The 21,955-nt window shown below is 38.6% G+C and overlaps 1 protein-coding gene across 1 annotated transcript in view; it reads right to left on the reverse strand.

The window, feature by feature from the left end:
* Positions 1-21,955, reverse strand: part of RPA1 (replication protein A 70) — a 142,316-nt gene that overhangs the window by 71,512 nt on the left and 48,849 nt on the right. The window contains exons 5-6 of the mRNA XM_083139866.1: positions 3,698-3,875; positions 907-1,069 (exon numbers count right to left, since the gene is read on the reverse strand). Coding sequence (XP_082995992.1) covers positions 907-1,069; positions 3,698-3,875 — 341 coding nt within the window. The remainder of the gene's footprint in view (positions 1-906; positions 1,070-3,697; positions 3,876-21,955) is intronic.

The raw sequence follows: 21,955 nt of genomic DNA on the forward strand, positions 1-21,955 counted from the left end.
ATGCAAAATGCGTATGTAATATGTACATATTTTTGTTTAATAAACTGTACCACATACTATATATTCCTACTAAAGTTGCCTTTGTACGTTACTTTGTAATACTTAAAGAGATGCCTGTTTTTATGAATAAATTTACTGTACAGTACTTCTTTTTGGCAAATAAACATGTACAGTTCGATTATCCGAACAAACCAGTTTTCCGAACACCCATGTCCCCCAATTACTTCGGATAATCGACGCTCTACTGTATTTGTTTAATCGTCCCCTACACAGCTGCAAAATTAAGAAATATAGCTACTTTTATTCAATGAAAAATCCTTACCACAAGGCCAGTTACGATGATAACTGAAGCTGTACTTTAACAAGAGATTTAGACTTCCATGAATTTAATACATGTAACAATTAATGTTTCAGACTTCATCCTAGATGGGCAAAGGCCACATTACTTTATTTAACATTGTTTTACAAAATTTTACAAAACCGCAAACGAATTCAATTTCAGATTTCCAAATATTCAATTTTATTAAATCACGGTACAGGTATATAACAATGAAAGTTTACTATACTGTAAAGAATAGCAACAATTCTTGACCAATAGCATAATTTCTCGACTTTTTCAACTGGCAGACACCCTGTTAGCACCAAGCCATGAAGGTGCATAGGGGATGTGGAGTTAGGGCCCCCACACTTTCTTGATCACGGCCGAAGATGGAGGTGATGTGATCAGTACCATGCCCCTAGCTGCCTTTACTCCCCAGTTTCCTCCAGGTACCCACTTTATACGATGCTGGGTGGGCGCCAGAGCCACTTTAACAGGTGGAAAAAATCCTGGTTGTCAATTTCTTCTACTAAAATCTAATATTACTTATGGAAGACACAAAATTGCATAGATATTAATTATAGTACCTCTATCATGTCAAAGAATCTTTCACATTCATTGTTGAAAGCTGTAACACGTATCTCTGCCGTTTCATCCACCAGGTCCATGGAAAACAGCTTCCCCTCTCCACGTGAGTTACTCCAAGTCTTAATAGGAGTTTTGTTGGTCACTCGAGCCTTGATAACCCACCTGCAGTAACAGAACCATGCTGTAAATAGTCTACAAAATTATACAATAAAGAAAGTACTTTACATAAATTATTAATTAGCGTGAGCAGATACAGATTTCAATGCATCTGTATCAGAAAGTATTGGTTGGAATTTTAAACACTGTCATCAGCAAATGGGCTTCCAGAGTCTGAGTATCATGCAAGGTCAATCCTGCAAGACACTTACTTGAAATTATGTAAAATTTTCACAAACACAGTGTAGTGAATTCATGTTTCAGCAAAAGTCGATATCTGGATTAAATGCTGATTACTAGGGAACTGATTTCAAGGTGCAAAATTATGGTCGGGAAAGGGAAAAAAGGTTCTGAAAATGTTTTTGAAAACGTGCAAAACAAAAAGTGCTGAAAGAATGCCTTTAATGCTCTCTCTTTCTGCATCTTCTGTATGTAATGCGTGCGAACTGCATAGAGAACTGTGGTTCTGCCGAATAGGTTTCGTTGAAATTTGTTCATCTCTCGTGGGTTTTGCTACATTATCTTGGGAACTATTGGGGCTGCATTGATTATATTACACCATTTTATAGCTCTCGTTCTGCTCTACAAAATGAGACTATAGGATTTAATGTAGCTGTTCAAAAAGATTGAAAATCATGTATTCTTCTGTCAAATTTTTTAACAAAACATTGAAGAACAGGAAGGGAAATGGTGCTGAAGCATCAAAGAGGGGCTAAAAAAAGGATAAATATGATAATCCCATAAAAAGGTGCAACAAAGTGTGTTCATTTTACTTGATTTCATGTCCTAAAATACATATCTCAAACGATCAGTATGAAACAGCTGCATTTTTCAAAAGGTGCTGCACCTTAAAATCCGTTCCCCACTGATTACAGTCTTATATGTGAACCTATGAGTGTTTTTAAGAAAAACTCTGGTAGATCAAAAAGATGTATCTGCAGTGGAATATTTAAAGATTTATACATATTGGAAACTTTATATTGTTACAATGCTCTACCACCATTATCGGTGATTACTGGTAAGGATATCAGCACTGTGTTTGTATCAGTAGAGTCATTAATGATGCAAAGATGACCAATATTAATTTAGCAACACACAGTGTGCAAGTCTATGCAATATATTCAAAATTGAAACTATTTTTACATATAGATGCATGGCCACTGTTATGATCAAATAATTATAACTTTACTCTCAAAATAAAATATATGTACAAGTTTTTTTTAAACATAAAGTATTGACAAAAAGAAGTCATGGTATTTCAAAATATAGAATATTGTTATCAGCTTTTGGTTGGCCGCGGTGGCTCAGTCGGTAACGCGTCTGAATACCATGCTAAAGGTCCCGGGTTCGATCCCCGGCTGGTTCAAATCCGGGAACTTTTCTAACGATGGAAGCGGCCCCGGCGCCCACCCAGCGTCGAATAACATGGGTACCTGGGAGAAACCCTGGGGGGTAAAGGCGGTCAGGGACGTGATGCTGATCACATCACCCCCACTCACGACCGGATCAAGAAAGTGTGGGGCGTTACCCCCACACCCCCTATACACCTTCATGGCATGGTGCTATGCACAGGGGAGCACTTTACCTTTTTGTTATCAGCTTTGGATTTAATTCCAAGAGTAAAGTCAGAAAATTTATAGCAGTAAATGATGTATAAATTTTCACGTACGAGAAAAAAATGGAAGAAAGCAGGCTTGTATCTATGTATACAACACAGAAAATGTCAAACTATTAATACACATATGCACACACATACACATATGCATATAATAATAGTAACCCATGGCTCGACAGCTCTCGAAAAGGCCTGGGCCTATCTCCCGGCTGCCAGTCTCCCTCCAACAATCCTACCTAGAGGTGTGAAGTTTCCGAGATCAGGTTACACTACTCACTAGTAGCTCCCCAATTTCATCACGATGGTGGGTTGCCACCGGTCCTATACACATGGCAAGAACCCAGAGACTGAACCCAGGTGACTTGAACACACGCTGTCCTGCAGTCGGAGACCAAAGAACGCACCTTGGACTGCATGGTCACGGAGGAGGACACGCACACATGCGTATGCATAATACAAACATTTTTAATTTAATAATGCAACCCCTTTTAGAGCTCCTGTTTCATAATTTCTAATACAGTGTATAATCCACTTTTTCCAAACAAAATTACATGTGTGTGTGTGTGTGTGTCGAAACATCGAGTTAAAAAGGAAGTTCTATAGTCCCTGCCATTTAACATGGTAGTTGGTGAACAGTTGTCAAACAGCCTTTCTCAGGGAACTCACATACATTGTCTCTTCGATCCTCTCAAGATACACAAATGAAGTACAAGGAACAAATCTAAAAACTAAACCAATAGAAGGACATATTATAGTCAATCCTCGAACTGGCTGACATTTACTATAACCACATGGGGTACATTATTTACACTATTGGTTATTATAACATGTCCATGATTAAATGTTCCTATTTTAATGGGACCAAAAATTTTGTATTTACATACATCCTTCTCATAAATTAACACAATTTATGAGTCTAGTGCTTATGCTAATATTCCTAATTCTACTGTGACTGGCTACGTGGACTTAAATTCTCAAGCTTCTATAAACTTTCACTTCAATAAAACAAGAGGACTTACTTGTTTTGGTAAGGGCTGAGGCTCGAGATTGGATGAGTCTTCACGATATCCATTGGAGACATAGGTGTGGGAGGTCCAGTGTTGCGGTTCATCGGAGACATTATTCCAGTACTACGGTTCATTGGAGAAATTGGCGGTGGTCCAGTGTTGCGATTCATGGGCCTGCCCTTATTAAAACCTGTGAATTTGTATGTATTTTTAATGCTCAATTCTTGTCATAGATTTAGAATAGGCAAGTATATCCTGTGGGAATTATTGACTCAATGGCTCAGTGCATTAAGTGATCAAACTTCGATCCCACCACCAAAGTTCCCAGATTTGAGTCCCGACCTTGACATGGGTGTATTCTGTGATTGCCCCTTCATCAATTTTATCATATCATCAATCATTCTTATTGTCGCAACTAGTCAAAAGTGGCAGAATAGCAACATAAAATAATAATAATAATAATAATAATAATAATAATAATACTTCGGTTTAAATAATGTTCCAAAGTAAATTACTGTGTGAACAAGTTTTATGTTTTTTTATTGCATAATTCAAGTCATTCCTGGTTATTTATCACTTACACTAAGTTGGCATGCTATCATTACGTAAGTCAATATAAATACATTTGATGTATACTGCGTCATTCTGTAGCCATGAATTATTTCTTCATTGATTCTTCAAGTAAATTTCTTCTTGAACAAATGGTGAATATATCAACAGAACATAAATAATAAATGGAATACATTTCATTATTCTGGCACAAAATGTTGATACTTTTCTTCATTTTTGCCTGAAGTGGAATTATTCACCATGTCACCATAGTGTATAAAAACACACTTTTCAAGAAATTTTGTTTCCATTTGCATGTCTGAAACTTTTCCAATTGACATCATGATTGGTAATTAGCTTTCAAATTTTCAATGTAGGAAACATATTGCTCTACAAATGGTTGTTCAGTAACAAACAGTTTATACTTTTTTGTATTATTTCTATTAACAATATGTACTGTTTGTATTTTTGTTATTTTATGTTGAATTTCTGCCACTTTTGGCTAATTGAGATAAGGATGAGTGATATGATGAAATTGATGAAGGGACACCCAAAAAGAAAATTCATGCTCAGGCAGGATTCGAAAATAGGAACTTAAGTGGTGAAGTGAAAGTCGACCACCATCTAGAAAACAAGTGAAAGCAAATATGAGTATTCAGTTTTTTTAAAAGATGATTAAGTAGAATTAGACACACAGGTTAAAATGAAACACTGAAGAAAAAAAGCACCATAACATCTTCAGCTATGAATGGCACATTAATTCTAATATATGTCTACGGTCATATTTCTGAACTCTGAAATTTCAAATTAGAAGTTAATCATTCTTCATTCTAGAACATCCAATCAGTTGTGGTATAAAATGTTCCTATAAAAAAAAACTGGGAATGAGTAGAACTGATTTTGTTGGCATCTTTCTTTCTTAAGGCTCAGCTGGGCATTTGGCCTAGATATTTTCAATAGTTTTGTGGCTATGTAAAGCTATTAAACTATTGATAATAGCTACACTAAAGCTATTAAACTATTGATAATAGCTACACAACATCGAAAATCACATGAATGCCGTAGAAAAAATTGTAAACACATGAAATTTTTCAGATTTTGAAATATCATAGCAGTTATTCAAAAGGATTGGAAAACTTTAAAAAATCTGCCTTGGCATCAGTGAAAGGTCCAGCTAGGCCTTAACCATAATTTTTTAAACAAATATATTTAAAACAGTTTGTTCGTGTATAATTTGTTTACACAACTAATGTAAACATTTTTGTTTAATAACTTATTGAACAGTTGAGTAAAAATCATGACTCGTTTAGGCCTCAAACACTATCTTGACACAAATTCCAATATGTTGATCTCTATATATGTTATGTCATTTTAATATTTAGATCAAAGCTATTTTTCAATATGTGGCATTTCTTCTATTCTACCACAACTCACAGAATTGATAATAATTTGGGTAAGCTTATGCTTCCTGTGCAGAGATCTTTAAAAATTCACAATACGAAAAGCTGCAAGTATAATCTGAGAAAAGTCTGTTACACAATTAATGTTTTGTTAACAATACCTTATTATAATTTTAAATTGCTAACAATAGAAAATTTAAAAGAACAGTTAAGAAAGCTCAAAACTTATTTCCCAGAATGCAAAGCTAGTTAACAATGTAAAAGGTGTTCAGAAGTTTTTGGTCAATTTTGTAAGCCCATACTTTTAACAAGAGTGAACAGAAATACATGATACTACAACCCTTTGAATGAGAAATATTTGTCATTTCACACAGACCTTAAATGCATTCAATGTTCACCCCATGTTTGGCAGGACAAGTGTCCAAGTAGTTCTTCCACTCTCTCCAAACCATCTCAACCAAGTCTTGTATGACATTTCTGATGGCGATGTGAATTCACCTTTGCAATTCTTACAGTGTGGAAGAATGTAAACATTGTTTTTGATGAAAGAAAGCCTTCTTGCAGAAATTCAACACCGAGTCCCATCGGAAACATCACACAAGATATGTTTGAGAAGATTTGGGGAGACTGAGTCCACGTCACACAAGATATGGTTGAGAAGGTTTGGCGAGAGTGTAAGTACTGCTTGGACACCTGTCCTGCCTCACTTGGAATGCACATCGAATGCATTTAAGGTCTGTGTGAAACGGCAAATATTTCAAATGGTTGTAGTATCATGTAGCTCTGTTCACTATTCGTGAAAATATGGCCTTACAAAATCGACCAATGTATTATAAATCACCTGGAAGGGGTGAGGATAAAATGAAGTTTGATCTTCCAGGCATTTGTAAGTCTACAAATTATGTGAAAAAGGAGGGATGTAATCAGTTCACATGTGTGTGTTTTTTTGTGAAAAGGAAGTCGAAGAGAAGAGATACAACCCCACCAACAGTCTCTTGAGTTTCAAACTACTTCCAGTACACAGAATTACAAGTTTGTTAATGTTGACATGATTTTTTAACCACTCTGCAATTTATACACTTCAAAGTGGAAAAAAATAAACCTTATTTCATGACACTAATGGATATCTAACTGTGAGTGGCACATTCTCCCATGTTATCACCAGTAAACCAACGTTTTTCATGTACACATATAGAAATTGATGCAAAATTTGAAGTTGTCCGACTTCTGTTTTTGTTTTACTTGCATACCTGCATTGGTGTTTTATTTCTATTGTATCTAATTAATATATAATAAATACGAGGGTTGTTCAATACGTTTTGCCTCCTGGGCTAAATCTTTTTTATTGAGCAAGGGAAGATTATGATTTCACATTTAAATGAAAATTAAAAGCTTATGATTTTACATTTAAATGAAAGTTAAGAGTGTCTGCTCTCAGGTGATGTTTTCTGTTTTCGGTAGTGCCACTGACGTCGGAGCAGTGGCACGAAAGATGTCAGACTACGTCAACGTACGGTTCAAGCAGTGTACTGTGATTGAATTTCTATTGAAATCCTCCATTGGATGCATGCTGTACATGGCGAAGCATGCGTTGACATTAGCATGATCACGAGATGGGTGGTGCAGACTACACATGGACAACCTGGCCACAGTCACTTTCAAAAACAAGCACCATAGTGGATGCCCTGCATAGACTCGAGAGGTGGTGGCACGTGTTGATGAAATGATTCGTGGTAATTGCGGCATTAAGCAGAGGGAGATCGTAGACATTCTGGGCTTATTGCTTGGAACGGTGAATAACACCAACTAGACTTGGGTTCAAAAAAGTGTGTTCCAGGTGGGTTCTCGTCTTCTGACAACGGCATAAAACATGACAGCGTGCAAAGGTCAGCACAATTTGGGACACTATCAGGCGAAGGGAGGTCACTTTCTCCATCCTATTGTCACCGGAGTTGAGACTTGGGCTCATTATGGTCTTTGCATCCGAAATGGTGTCGTGAACAGTCGACCTCATTTTTTCTCTGAGAGCATGCAAAAACTAGTGCACCGATGGCAGAAGTGTATAGATTCTGGTAAGAACTATATCGAAAAGTGATGTTACCCTTTAAAGGAGGACATTCCAAACTTTCATTTGAATGAAAAAATCATAAACTTCCCTCACTCAATAAAAAAGTTATACCCCAGGAGGCAAAACATATTGAACAACCCTCATATATAGAATAAATAAAAATTGTTGCTGTAAACTAGGTCAAATTTTCTCATAATATGCCACTGCTATCTGCAATGTCATAAGAAATATTTTTTCTAACTCAACCTTACTAGTTTCGTAGTCCTTTTCCTTCGTTCTATTTTTATTTTGATTGTTGTACATGTCATATCAACCTCTATATGTTAATGACAATGAGGATGAATGATTGCAGACAAAATGGATGGTAAGTACAATGGTACATCCTTGTTTTATCCAGGATTCAAACAAGACCTCTGGCTTCATGGTGTGACATGCTAAAACTGTGCCACAGAGGACAGCCACAGTCCCTTTCTTGCGTCATTACAAGTTTTACATTTCTCAATGCACTATGTTGTCTGGTGTGACTGAAATCGTGGCAGCAAATGATAATGAAAAAAAATCTTTGTAGGAATTCATTATATTTATCCAATAATAGAGTGACTATCTGAGGAAACTAGGTATCATCTAATTCAGAATCACTGTCAAGTTCTAATACTACGTAGTTCTTCACACTTGCACACAGCTGACATCTGCTGCAAATCTGAAGAACTAAAGATTGCAAAAATTCTCAAAAGATAGCAGCACCTCTGTGCTCTGTTCAAATGCAATCATGTATATACTTGGGAAGTACACATTCACTTTCTCTTGCATTCTTTCTAGGATATGTTAATGAAATGCATTTATTCAGTCAGATCACAACTCTCAAAAAGCTATGAAAGTTATGAAATAAGAGTATTTTTTTACAAAGCATATGTACAGGGTGCGGCACAAAATGTCATTAGTTGAAAATGGCATATACTTTCCACACTGTTGTGTTGGAGTACTATATTTTTATACAACGCAGCTTGGATCATGCATGGTTCAACAGATGGCAACCTGTAACGATGTGATGAATAGGCACCCTGCAGTGCCTCCGGCTGTAGTTTATGCAGTATGGCAGACAAGGGAAGGTTGACACAGTAACAGAAAGTAAAAAGAGTGGTTTTTCATGGAAACAAAGAGTGTGCTAGAGACCCAATGGTTTATGCAAGACTGGGCTTGCCCGCATACAGCGAACATTGTTTGTATTTCCTGCACAATCAGTTTGGCTATCGTGTGATGTCCAATCGTTTTCCAGAACGTTTTCTGAGCAAAACAATGTGGCCTCCTCCCCGATTTTAACCTATGTGACTTCTTCTTGTGGGGCTATCTATAGGATTGAATTGAATTATTGTTTTAAGTCCACTTTATACACAGAAAGGCTAATCGGGAATGGATATACAGTTTAAAGTTAAATCCCAACCACTATGTACTTCCACCAGATATCGAACCCGGGACCCCTTGATTACAAGACGAAGATGCCACTACTACGCCATCGGGGAGGCCCGGACTATCTATAGGAGATGCACCCACAGAGAGCTGAAACTATAGAACAAGTGCAAGCCACCATCATTACCTTTTTCCAGGGATTGGGAGAGGATTTGTGTTGTCGAGTTGTCAATAACATGAAAGTTCGTCTGGAAGAGGTTCTACGACAAGAAGGTGGACATATTGAACAAGTGCTGCATACTGGCTAGCATTCCACATTGTAGTATGTGTAATCCAATTTCTTTGTACTACTTATATTGTATAATAAACAATATACAAACTATTTTCAATGGATAGCATTCTGTGCCCCACCCTATAGTTGCTTACAAAAAAGTGATAATATGCCAGAAATAAGCACGTAATAATAAACTTATCAACATTCATCTCGATATTTAAAAATAACCCTTATGATAATAGCCAGGAAAACCTCTCTTCAAATATTAAAAAAATTAAAAACTTAATACCAAAGAAATAATTTTAAATGTTCTGCTTACCTTGCACACTTTTACTTGAAACCTATAGAAAATCTGTAACTTGAACTTCAAAAAGGTTAAAGTACACTCACAGAACAATATGCACAATGCAAACAAATTTAAACAATTCCACACAGGAATTTGTGTTTAATCCAAAATAACAGTATGGCTGCTATTATTAGAACTGAAAAAAAAAAACATACATGTGGATTAACTGACTTTGGTGCACTGCACACTATTGTGGCTTAATGTGCCTGTACATAAAAAAAGATGTGAATGTTTGTTATATTTCAAGAAAAAAAGAATAAAGTGTTTCTTTTTTTAAAAAAGAGATTAATACATTGCAATACTTACTGTATTTTGTTGGCATTTCTGGAACATATGTTTGTTCTTACACAACATCTCAATTGTTCAAGTAATGGTGTTAAACTAATCACAGATTAGTTTTTTTTATTTCTTCTTTTATTTTTATTTGTAAATTGTAATATCTGGACTACAATATTTAAAACTTTACATGTAACATTAATAAAAATGTAATAAATTTATTATTTATTCAGTTTCAAGTAATGAAGCAATGCATTCATCTCCTATGATTTTCACTAAGTACTGTTGTCATCCTCCAGGTTTGTCTAGGATTTTTTTTGCCATTAAAATATTCTTTGTTCAATTCTGTGTCTATTTGCACTAATACATCTAATACATTTACATTTATGTAGCCCATGATGTATTACATACTGAGTAATCCTATTTTTACTTTTAACTAGAGATGAACTGATACTGTCACTCTTACAGATTCCCACCAACACAGATGTTTGAAAAAGTAACAATTACAAACTGTTCTCAATATTGATTAATATTAGTGTGTGAATATTCCACTCAAATTATAAGCATCAATTTACCATAGTTCTTCCTTTATAATATTCAAAAATTACATCGGAATATTAAAATACCTGTTATGTAATGACAAAATAGTTGGTTTTTTTCACATAATATTGGTGCAACATGAATGGAAACCTCAAATTTTGCCTAACTTCCAGGATAATTAGACTCAACAAAAGTGCTGCTAGGCATATTTGTGGAACGTGCAAATGATCCAATTGCCAGGAAAGTATCAGTCAGTATTGGTAATACATTGGTAGTATATCAATATATTGGTATCAGCTTAGGCCTACTTTTGTCCCTTTAATTTCCAGATATTTAGATCAGATGTTTCATTTTGATTGACTTATGTATGCTTTCAATGTGTATAATCAGGAGCAAATTGCCTTTGTTATGGAATTATTGAAACACACCCAAAAATTACTTGATTTCCTTTTCTCTTTGGCAAGCAAGTCAGGTATAGTTCTGGTACTGTAAGAAGACATCTGGCCAGACACCCTAGTCTTTGAGATTTTAGAAAGGTTTATGTCTGGGTGTTCTTTCTGGTGTTTCTGCAAAACTGTGCACTAGTCCACCATAGTATCTAGCCATATTTTTACCACTCTTTCTCCAGGTCGGATATTGAGGAGAGGTCAGTCCTCTGGAAAGCGCCAAAACAGTTACTGCTGTTGTCTCCAGAGTCATATATATATATACAAGGTGTACAACTTTGCTTCCGCCGTTTTCCGACAGGTGGCAACAACAGGAAGTAGCGGTCGAAAGAAGCAGATCGCAGACGTCACGCAGTTAGCTTGGACCTCTGTCAAGATAACCCCATTCAAACATTAGTCGAGTGGTGTGTGCATCGTGCAGTTGTTCGCGATTGAAAATGTCAGTGTACGAGCCAAATTCTCGCCATTTGCGGGAGGTTCTACTTTTTTGTTTCAATATGAAGAAAACTGCAGCTGAGGCTCATCGAATGCTCTCCACTACGTATGGTGAGGATGCTTAAGTGAGAGAACCTGTCGTGAGTGGTTTCAACGCTTCAAGAACGGTAACTTTAACGTCGAAGACCGGCATAGTGGTGCAAGACAAAGTTTTCGAAGATGCAGAATTGGAGACATTGCTGAGTGAAGACTAGCGTCAAACTCAAGAAGAATTGGCACGATCATTGGGAGTGACACAGCAAGCCATTTCAAAACGTCTGAAAGTAATTTTGCAGCATGGCAACGCACGACCCCACGTTGCCAAAGTGGTGAAAACGTACTTGGAAACATTAAGATGGGACGTCCTACCCCACCCGCCTTATTCTCCAGACATCGCTCCCTCTGATTATCACCTGTTTAGATCAATGGCTCATGAACTGGCTGACCAATACTTCCGATCTTATGAAGAAGTCAAAAAGTGGATCGATTCGTGGATCGCCTCCAAAGATGAACAATTTTTTAGACGCTGCATTCGTACGCTGCCCGAAAGATGGGAGAAAGTAGTGGCCAGCGATGGACAATACTTTGAATAATGCCTGGGTAAGCAATGTTTTTCATTACAGTGTCATATTTTTGGGGAAAAACGGCGGAAGCAAAGTTGTACACCTTGTATATATATATATATAAACACATTACCCCATCTTTGAGCACAGAACTCACCATGGGTACAAGGTTGAAAATTGCAAGCCACCTCCTACGTTACAAAGCAATTTGCCACTTGAGAGCAAGTTCTGTGTCCTGCTTTCTGATAATATAAAGAAATAATTATTAGGTTGCAGAAGAAATCAAAACTTATTTCACTATTTTTCTTGTGAAGTAATGAATATTTTCACCAATTTTTACATCATAAGAATTCATATTGATACTTTGAATAATGTAGATAGTAACGCTGTCAAGTCGTCCGTGAGGATTTGCATTTAGGCTGGATATGGAAATTCTCGTCTCAAACTATAGTCATAACTTTTCAATTTTTGTTTCAAGTCCACCTTATGCATAGACATGTTAACCAGGACTGGACCTACAGTTTAAAGCAGGATCCAAACCACTGTGTGCCTCCACCTGGGACCACTATGCCATCCGGAAAGCCTATAATTTCAGAACTCTTAAAGAAAAAATTAAGATGCCAGATGATTTTTTAGGATTTTGTGTAAGTTTCAGGAATTTTAGTGTATTTTGCAATAAAGCCTTACAATGGAATTTTTCTCCCAGACTCTACATTTGAAAGAGCATATTAATATTTAATAATACACTTTCTGCAAAATTATTACGTAAGTAGAAGTTATACTAAATATAAGAATAAAAATATCAGTTGATGGAATAAGCTCAATTTAGCTATTGTATAGGAGATGAAACATATTTCCATTTTGCAAATTTAATTGTATTTTTGTTTGTTTTTAAATAATTTTGAAGAACCACTGCTTTCATTAATAAAGACTACATTATCTTAGAGATGGTATTAAGTCAATATCTTGTCTGTTCCTGGGTGGTTGCAGTTCCAATTTCTCCCATCTGGCAGCACTGGTGGGTCTTCCATGGGTTGGGTCATCTGCTGGGGTCATCTGCTGGAAGTTGTTCTAGTTTCTGTCATCTGGTGGCACCGAAGAGTGGTGATTGTTTGATATATTAAGTCCACTTTATGCACAGATAGGCTAGTAGGGACTGGACCTACAGTTTAAAGTGGGATCCGAACCACTATGTGCTTCCACCGAGTATTGAACCCAGGACCTCTTGATTGCAAGACAATGACGTTAGACTGGTGAATGATAGGCTGGGCTGTCTGCGTCTGCTGCATAATGCTGACGGCACGTGGTTATCTTTCCTTGGGCAGGTGTTGGGGGGGTTGTGTGGGAGGCCTGCATTTGTTCATGCTGTCTGGGATGCCACGTAGTGTGTGTTTGTCCATTGTCTGCGTTTGGCATGGGTGTCTGCTGGATGATAGAATGTTTTTCTTTGATGATGTTCTCAGTGAGGGATGCAGTTGGGTGAAGTTTGGATGTGAAGAAGATGGAATGGTTCGTGATTTTGAGGTGGTGTGAAAGGGCAGATCTTCGTAACACTTTTTTGGCATGCTCCAGTGTTGTCCAATTCGTTCTTGTACAGTATGGATGGTCCTGCAGATGGAGTGGCTGTGACATTGACATGTGGTTTGTAGTTTTGTGAAGTAATCACTCATAATTTGGTAAGGTTCTTCCGATTTGGAATACAAGTCTGATACTGAATGCTCTACAAGACTGCATGCCTATGCCACAGCCATGAATTCAAATTAGCTATTTTTTCAAGAAATTGTCTAAGTTAGCCATTTTATGTTAATAATGATAATGTGATTATGCAGTGATGAAGTAAATAATAGGAGACAAACACACACATACATCTTGCCTTGGATCTAGGTACATACAATGGTGTACATTATTCACTACATTCTTTTAATGTGATGAGTTTTGAAAAGCAATTATTGTGTAACCAAAAAATAGCTATATTAGAATAAGTTACATGCACACAGATATATAACTCAATAAGGAAGTGAAAGTTGTACCTTAGCCAGGGATTGAACTTGGGGTCAACTTTTCAGTTACCTATCAATTACTTATTTGCACAAAAATAATACTAACCTTGGATCCATATGCATATTATTTAATGAATCGCCTACTAGAATTAAATCATTACAGAATACATTTTATGGATTCAGCCATGGATCTTGCTCACCTAGCTAGCATGACTGCTCCACACATCTCCTATTTAATGATTAATGTAAAGATTCTCGACACATATCCCCCATGACTGCCAATCTGCATGTGGATTTCTTTAGTAGAAAAAAGTTTCTCAATGACTTTTAATAACAGTAATTAGATTGCAACCAATATTAACAGTAATTATGAACAATATAAGGTAATTTAACATAGCAACATTTCAGTACAATTTCTTCTGATGTTCAATGGTACCTCAATACTGGACAACTATCACAGGTTTCTGAAAGTAAAATATTTTCAGATGACTGTTACATATTGTGTTTTCATAATTCAGTGTCATTTTTTTTTCAATGAAAGATTTAATTTCAATTACCAGAGGTCCTCCCATTTAAGAATATTCTACCCTATCCCGCCAATGTGTCATACTGAAAATAAAACACCTTATAACTGAAATGTGCCAATTTTATTTCTATTACATAAAGACAATTTATCTTTTAAAAAATCTATTTCCCAGGCTTTCAATTTCTGTAGGCTCGACTTTGAGCAAAACGAAACGAGTTTAAACCAAAACTACACTGAGCTAGATGATATTATTAAAACACTCCCACGTAAATTAAAGCAATTATTTTTAAACTTTGGAAAAACAAAAACAAAGGCATAACTAGAGTATCATAAACTATACATAAAAATAGGTAGACTCACAAATAACATGGCACAATCTCTTTCTGGAACTGTTATACCCAACTGCATGTCTTGCTTCTACTGATAAGACACATTATGCTTACTCTTGAATTTGAGAACCACAGTTTCAACTTAAAGTTAACTTATTTAGCAGTCATGTTAACATACAACAAAAAGTTCACTATACTAATACAACAGTTTACTGTGAGTACAAACATTGTGCTACCTATAATCATTAACAAATAAAAATAAAATAAATTTAAGAGAAAACTGCTTAACTGGAGCTTTAAGCATAGGAACTGTATACAGAATCAGTCTTTGTTCAACATCTTAACTGTTGTAACATTACCTACACAATGGGTTCTTTCGAAACGAAAGTGGCCATCATGTTTCGCATTTCGTTCAGGTTGTCCTGGATGAAAGTCGAACAAGTCTCCATGTGCTTTGAGCTGATTTCGGCCTGCAGGTGAACGCTCTCGGCCACACTGCAGACGGCCTTTGTGAGTTCGGTGAGCTTACACATGAGCTCCTCATGTCGAGCATTGTCCTCCTCGCTTACCACTTTGAGGATGTGGACATTCCTTGGATCCAGCGAATCTGTGTCGTCTGAGCATGGCAAGCTTTCCGCCTGTTCCTTCTTCCATTTCATAAGCTTCCCTACCTCGACCCAGCTCGTCGTCTCTGGTGGTTCTCCAGCACCTGCATCGATGTACTCTTTCCCATACATCTTGTCAAACTCTGGATAGTACCAAACAATCTCCCTGAAATTAGTAGATGCTGTTGGAGTAAAGAAATTGAAAGAACAGTGGATTTTAAACTCGCTGGAAGTAGTAGTTAGCAAGAGCATGACTGTGCTGTCACAACTACCCAAACAAATTCTAAAAAATGTACACAATATTTTTCATACCATAAAATACTCTCGACCTAAGATGCATTCTTAAAGTTCAGCTGAAACTTTGGGCGATGCCAACGAAGCTGTTCTCAAATTTTCTTCTCCTTTTGAAAAACAGATACAATATTCTAAAATCTGAAAAATTGTATATGCACAGAATTCCTTCTAGAAGAGAATTCACAGGGATCTTCATATGGTTCTGCTGTTGTCTAGAATTTCACAATAGTTTTGTGGCTATATAAATGAGAATCGAACATGGGACTTGGCTGAGGCAGACATAACAAGCAATTTCAAGGGATAACTTTGAACAAATGTTATTTCAAGGAGATATGTAGCTTGTAGTTCACAGTTTCAATAATAAAATTACCTACTTCCACTGAAAATAAAACTAATGTGTGATCCTTTTTTCAGTGTTTTTTACTCAATAGTAATCTGTCTGAATTACACACCTAAAAGATCTTAGAAAACAGGATCGAGGTCCTGAATGCTCTTAACGCACTGCTACCGACCAAGATGAGAGGGATATTGTTTCCGATATTGTCTTGTTGCTTTATTGGCATACAAACCAAAAGTAGCATTTGACAAAGGATCAGAGCAACTGAGAGAAAAAATGAAGCTTTGCCTAAAATTGTAATGGACAAATGCAAATTCAACATTTACAGGTCAGCTTACAAGACACCACACAGATGAGAAAAAAGATTAAAGAATCACCAAGTCTTTCTCTACTGTATTAAAAATCCATGAAAAAAAGAAGCCTCAGATCTGAAATCCTTCACATTATTTAACTTCATTGGAAATTTTCAAAATTAATATCCTAAATGGACAGAAAAAACTCCATGAAGCAAACTGTTATTTCACAATACGAGAGTTCTAGATAGTAGTAGAAAAATGCTAAAAATTAGGATTACATGTTCAGAATTACATGACCACAAAGAATACACTCACTGGTGTAGCCACACATGAGCTCACTGGGCATGGTTTTCTTCCAAACGTTTGGTGAATTACACTGTTCCGGAGGGCTGTTAAATTGAAAAATGACAAACTTTTGTTGGTCTCTTGGAAATAAAATGTACCCAAAGGCCCTCCCATGCAAAAGCTGGATCGTCTGCCATACATGTAGAAGCCTCAATTTTCTAAACTGCAAATACGAGGGCAGGCTGAAAAGTAATGCATCCTATTTTTTTGTGACAGTGTAAAGACATTTTAGATTTTGAGCAACCATGCAATGTACTCTTCAGACTTCCGCCTTTCTCTATTCCAAGTTTCAAACTTCTATCACCAGGGATTGCTGAACTAGAGCAAGGAAAATGTAAGCATTTAACCATACTATGTCGGTGCACCTGAAACTGCGTGTGGTGACCGAGTTTCTAACTGCAGAAAATGTGTCCCCAATTGACATTCATCAGAGAATGAAGGGTTTTTATGGTAATGAATGTGTAACGTCAGTACTGTATGATAATGGGCTGTTCATGCTCACAATGAAAACTCCTGCTGAGGAACTCTCAACGTGTGTGACAAAGAACTTCTTGAGAGTTCAGTCCACCCTCGTATAATGCATATTTAGTATTCATGTTTTCCTCCAAAATTTCAACACATTCTGCACATATTCTGCAGAAAAACCCCACAAAATTCAAATTTTCTGCTTTGGGTTTAATGTGTTAGCTAACATTCTAGCAATAGTAGTAAGTACAACGGCATTTTGAAAAGGTTTGCCTCCTATGCAATAACTCTGGCAACACTGCACAGACACCCGAAATTGGTGTGAGAATAATCGCTGTTTCACTGACTGTTGTGACATCTAGCAGCGTTCGCCTGCAACATCACGCATGCACACAATAGTGAGTAAAATGGGACGTGCGGTTGAAGCAATGTGCTGTTATTGAATTCCTCACAGCAGAGGGTTGTGCACCCGTTGACATTCATCAATGAATGAGTGCTATCTATGGTGACGCTATAACCAACCAAAGGTTGGGTATACATCCCCAATACATACAGGCAGCACTCCACTCCAACCAAAGTACAAGGCCAATTCAGTTCAGGTAAAACTAACAGGAATAGACATTCCCAGATATGTTAAGATCAACAGAAATTAGGCCTAATGAGTAAAAGTATGATAAAACATCAAAATATTAAGTAATTAATAAGCCCCAGACCAAAATTCATTGGTTATCAAAAATACAGCCTTTGTGGAAAAACAGAGTTCAGAGAACACATGTTGTTTTTCATGCAAATTTTTTATTAATACAGATATTTTCAGGATAACATTTGTGCAAGCACAAATTAACTTGCTTTCCCTGAAAATAACTCCAAGTCACAATTATATGTGCAAACAAACCACAAAAACATCAAAAAATCGATGTTTTTGGACAAAAGACAATCGGTCTCACAGCACCAGAGCCACCTGGTGAGAGTCAGTGGAACTAGCCCTGACTAGACTGCCATCTATTGGGCTTCTCAAGGTACTTGATGAAGGCAAGTAACCCAAGGTGCTGTGGACCAATCAGGTGGCCTCATGGGCGTGGCTACCAGACAATGAGTCTGAGATAGCTTTTAACATGAGAGGAAGCCATCTTGATTTCACTTCTTGCTAACAGTTGGTACAGTTAACATCGCTCCAAGTTTTGGGCCAGAGTAGGCCAATGGAGAGAGGACAATGGAGTCATCATTGTGTGAAATATCTAACAAGGACTTAGGAATAGTCCTGTAGTGTATAATATGAAAGAATTACAGCACTTGAAGTGCCTTAAAGTGCATGGAACCAATATCCATGAAAATTCTGAAATTCTCAAAACCACATGGTGAGGACAATGAGCCTCCAGGAAACCATGATGCTTAGTATCCAAAGACATCCACGATTATTCGGCCCATCCTTTGTGATATAGCTCCCTGAAACAGTTCATTTGCAAGCCAATACCCATATGTCTTAAGATACCGCTATATTTTTGGTGTAAATTCACAAAAATCCCCCATTTATAGTTGGAGTGACAAGCGTGTGCAACAAGGCCCAGGTGTGGTAAGGTGAATGCAGAATATGTAAGTACAATGTTTTTATTACCCATTTTGTTGGTTTCAATTGTAAAAACAATCTTATAAGTTTGTGCAGTGCTTGTATATAGTTAAATGTGATATTTACCAGAATATTAAATGTGTCTTTCCAACATCTTGATTTGTCAATTCATATTTGGGCGGTTAAGTCCGGGAAGCGTACTTCTCGCTCCGGAATAAACAGGCTGAAAGTCCCTGTGATAAACCAGCAATCATTCCTCGGAATGGATGCTGGTCTACTGGGGACATCCTCCATGTTAATGGTCACTGGAGGACAGCGTAGAGCTGCACGGGGATGGGTGCATCCAGGTTGCACAGCAGAGTAGTTTCTTAGGTTCAATCAAGCCCAAAGTGGGTGAGTAGGTTAGGTTAACCTATCCTATTGTTCGGCAACGTAACCTGGAGGCACGTATCCCTGGACCAGCCGCGTAGACGAAGCCATTCGACTCCCGAATATATCGTCTGTCTTAAGTCTTCTGTCTCGCTTGCGCGGATCGCAAGATTATGAGACTCAGCACCGGCACTCCCCAAATATGAATACCAGATCAAGGTCGCTGGAACGGCCAGCAGGTCGTGGGTTCCCACCCAACGGTAGTGCAAGTACCAGTAGTAACCCCCAACTTGACCTCATTGTGGCAATGCTCCAGGAGCAAGCGAAAGTCTCTGAAAATGTTAGTCAGAAACTTGAGGCGCAGGGTCAGAAACTTGAAGCACAGGGTCAGAAACTTGATGCGAAACTTGATGCGCAGGGTCAGAAACTTGATGCGCAGGGTCAGAAACTTGAAGCGCAGGGTCAGAAAATTGATGCTCAGGGTAGGGAATTTGCCAAGGCATCGGCGGAAGTAAACAGGAAACTTGAAGCCGTAAGGACGGAATTCCAGGCCAGACTGGACTCCATCCACAATGCCACCACAAAGACCTCAGAATTGTTAACCAAGCAAGTAGCGACCAACACCAATAGGATTAACCAAATAGAGATCCAATGTAATGACTTAGAGTCAAGGTTAGAAAGGGATTTTACACAAGTGTCAGGCCAGATTTCGCAACTGAGGGAACTCGTTGGCGAAGTGCAAGGCGGTGACAATCAGACCACCACAGCTCAAATTCTAGGGAGGTTAGATGCCCTAGAAAACATATGCAGAGAGCTCACTTGCAGTGACCACATGGTCACGATCGAGAACAGGGTTCTCGAGCAAGTGAGGAAGGAAATGCCGAACTGTCAGGCGGAAGGCCGCAGATCGCATGGATGCATTTCCGAGGGTCAAGTCACTGAGCAGCGCACCTCCTCACAACAAAGGGTTGGTGAGGAGCAGCTGCCAGCAGAACAAAGGCCTGACAATGCAAGCCTGATGAGGATTCTTGCTTGCCTGGAAGGGATGGAGAGACGAATAACTCAGTCCGCCCTTCCACTTACGTCAGCCACCATGCCCGTCTCACCTGCACGGAATGTGTCTGTCTACCATGCCTTGCACAAAGCCAAACGAAGACCTAAGGGTTACGAAAGCTCTGACCAGAGTAGTGGCTATGTGTCTCCCCCTAAAAAGTACCACCCACTTGGTAACTCCCCGGAATCCAACTCCGAAAGCTCGGATGCCGAAGTCCGCAGCCAGAGGAAGAGGATGAACCGGAGGAGGAACAAGAGCAAACCTAGGGTTAGGTTCGCTGATCTCAAACAGCTCCCAACCTTTAACGGGCAGGGGAACAGGCTGGCCTCAGATTTTGTGCAGGAGTTTGAGAGAGATCTCACTCTCCTGGAGGTAGATTTGGCTGATGCCCTACAAATAATCTCGTTCTGTCTACGGGACGAGGCAGGGCAGTGGTACGAGAGGAACGAACGAAAGTTCAAGTCCTACTCAGATTTCAAAAGGCAGTTCCTCTCATATTTCCAAGGGGATGGGTGGAGAGCTTCTTCACTTGCGAAGGCTCTCAACGAAAGGTACAACCCATCCCAGCACAGATCAGTGCACAAATATTTCTGGCGCCAAGTCAAAATGATTAGGCTTGCGTTGCCAGAAATCGCCGACAACCAGGTTTTCACCCACGTTGTGCAACAGCTGCCGCGCAGCTTGAAGGACCAGTTAATCCTGGCTCCCTTCGTCTCTCTTCAGGAGGTGGCCAACTCCATACTTCGGTACGAGAGTGTGCAAGTGCCACAATATCCTGAGAGGGAAGTTGCAAGGCCAGCACGACCCAATTACGGGAAAACCACGACTCGCATTAACCGGACCTATGTGAGTCGTGGTCAGGGTGAAGCGAGCGGTTCATCCAAAAAGGAGGACGCTCACATGTGCAAACCTGCGAGGGGCTCCCGGCCTAAGGAGTACCCAAACAGAACCAAGGTAGACCGGAGAAAGGGTGGAACATCCCAGCGTAAGAGTTCCACCAGCTCACACGGGTCTTCCGAGCATCTCGCTGAGGTGCATCCAAATGTGCACAACCAGGGAAACTAGGTAGGCAACGTCCTGACGTGGGGAAGGGCGATGCCAAACCTAAACCTGTCCCACAATGTTCAGATTCATGCAAGCACACTCCACTGATAAATCAGTATCAGGCAGTGGGTGACTCAATGTTGTCACGTCTTGCGCAAAGAAAATTCGGGTATCCTGTCCAAAGAGACAGTGATGGTAATTACCACATCGGACTTTGCATATCTGGACAAACCTCAGCGCAGTTGCTCAGTGCTTTGAGAAGGGAAAAGTGTGTTCATAAAAATGTGTTATTAATGGTATCCACAAATGATATGCTCCGAGGGAAGGACATCAACCAGGTGTTCCGGAACCTCCAGGATATCATTTACACCCTAAAGAGGAAAGGTGCTCAGAAGGTCATTGTTCTGACTCCTCCACCAGTTCCCAGGTTAGCCAATGAGAACCGACACAGGTTCTGGGCCATGTATGACTCACTAATTGCAAAAATATTATCCCTTGATGATAATAGCAATGTAAGGGTTCTGGATTCCTCATCGAAATTTGTGCACAAGGGCCAAGAAATGAACATGTCGCTGTTCGAAGAAACCATGGGTTACGGTCAAAACATGAGACCCGACCTGGTTCACTTCAGCCCACGAGGTATGGATGCCATACTCAAAGCACTCGATGAGGTAAAATGGTTCACCAAACCAGGTC

This window comes from Lepisma saccharinum, chromosome 18 (genome assembly GCF_977018435.1).
Source record: "Lepisma saccharinum chromosome 18, izLepSacc3.1, whole genome shotgun sequence".
Taxonomy (NCBI): domain Eukaryota; kingdom Metazoa; phylum Arthropoda; class Insecta; order Zygentoma; family Lepismatidae; genus Lepisma; species Lepisma saccharinum.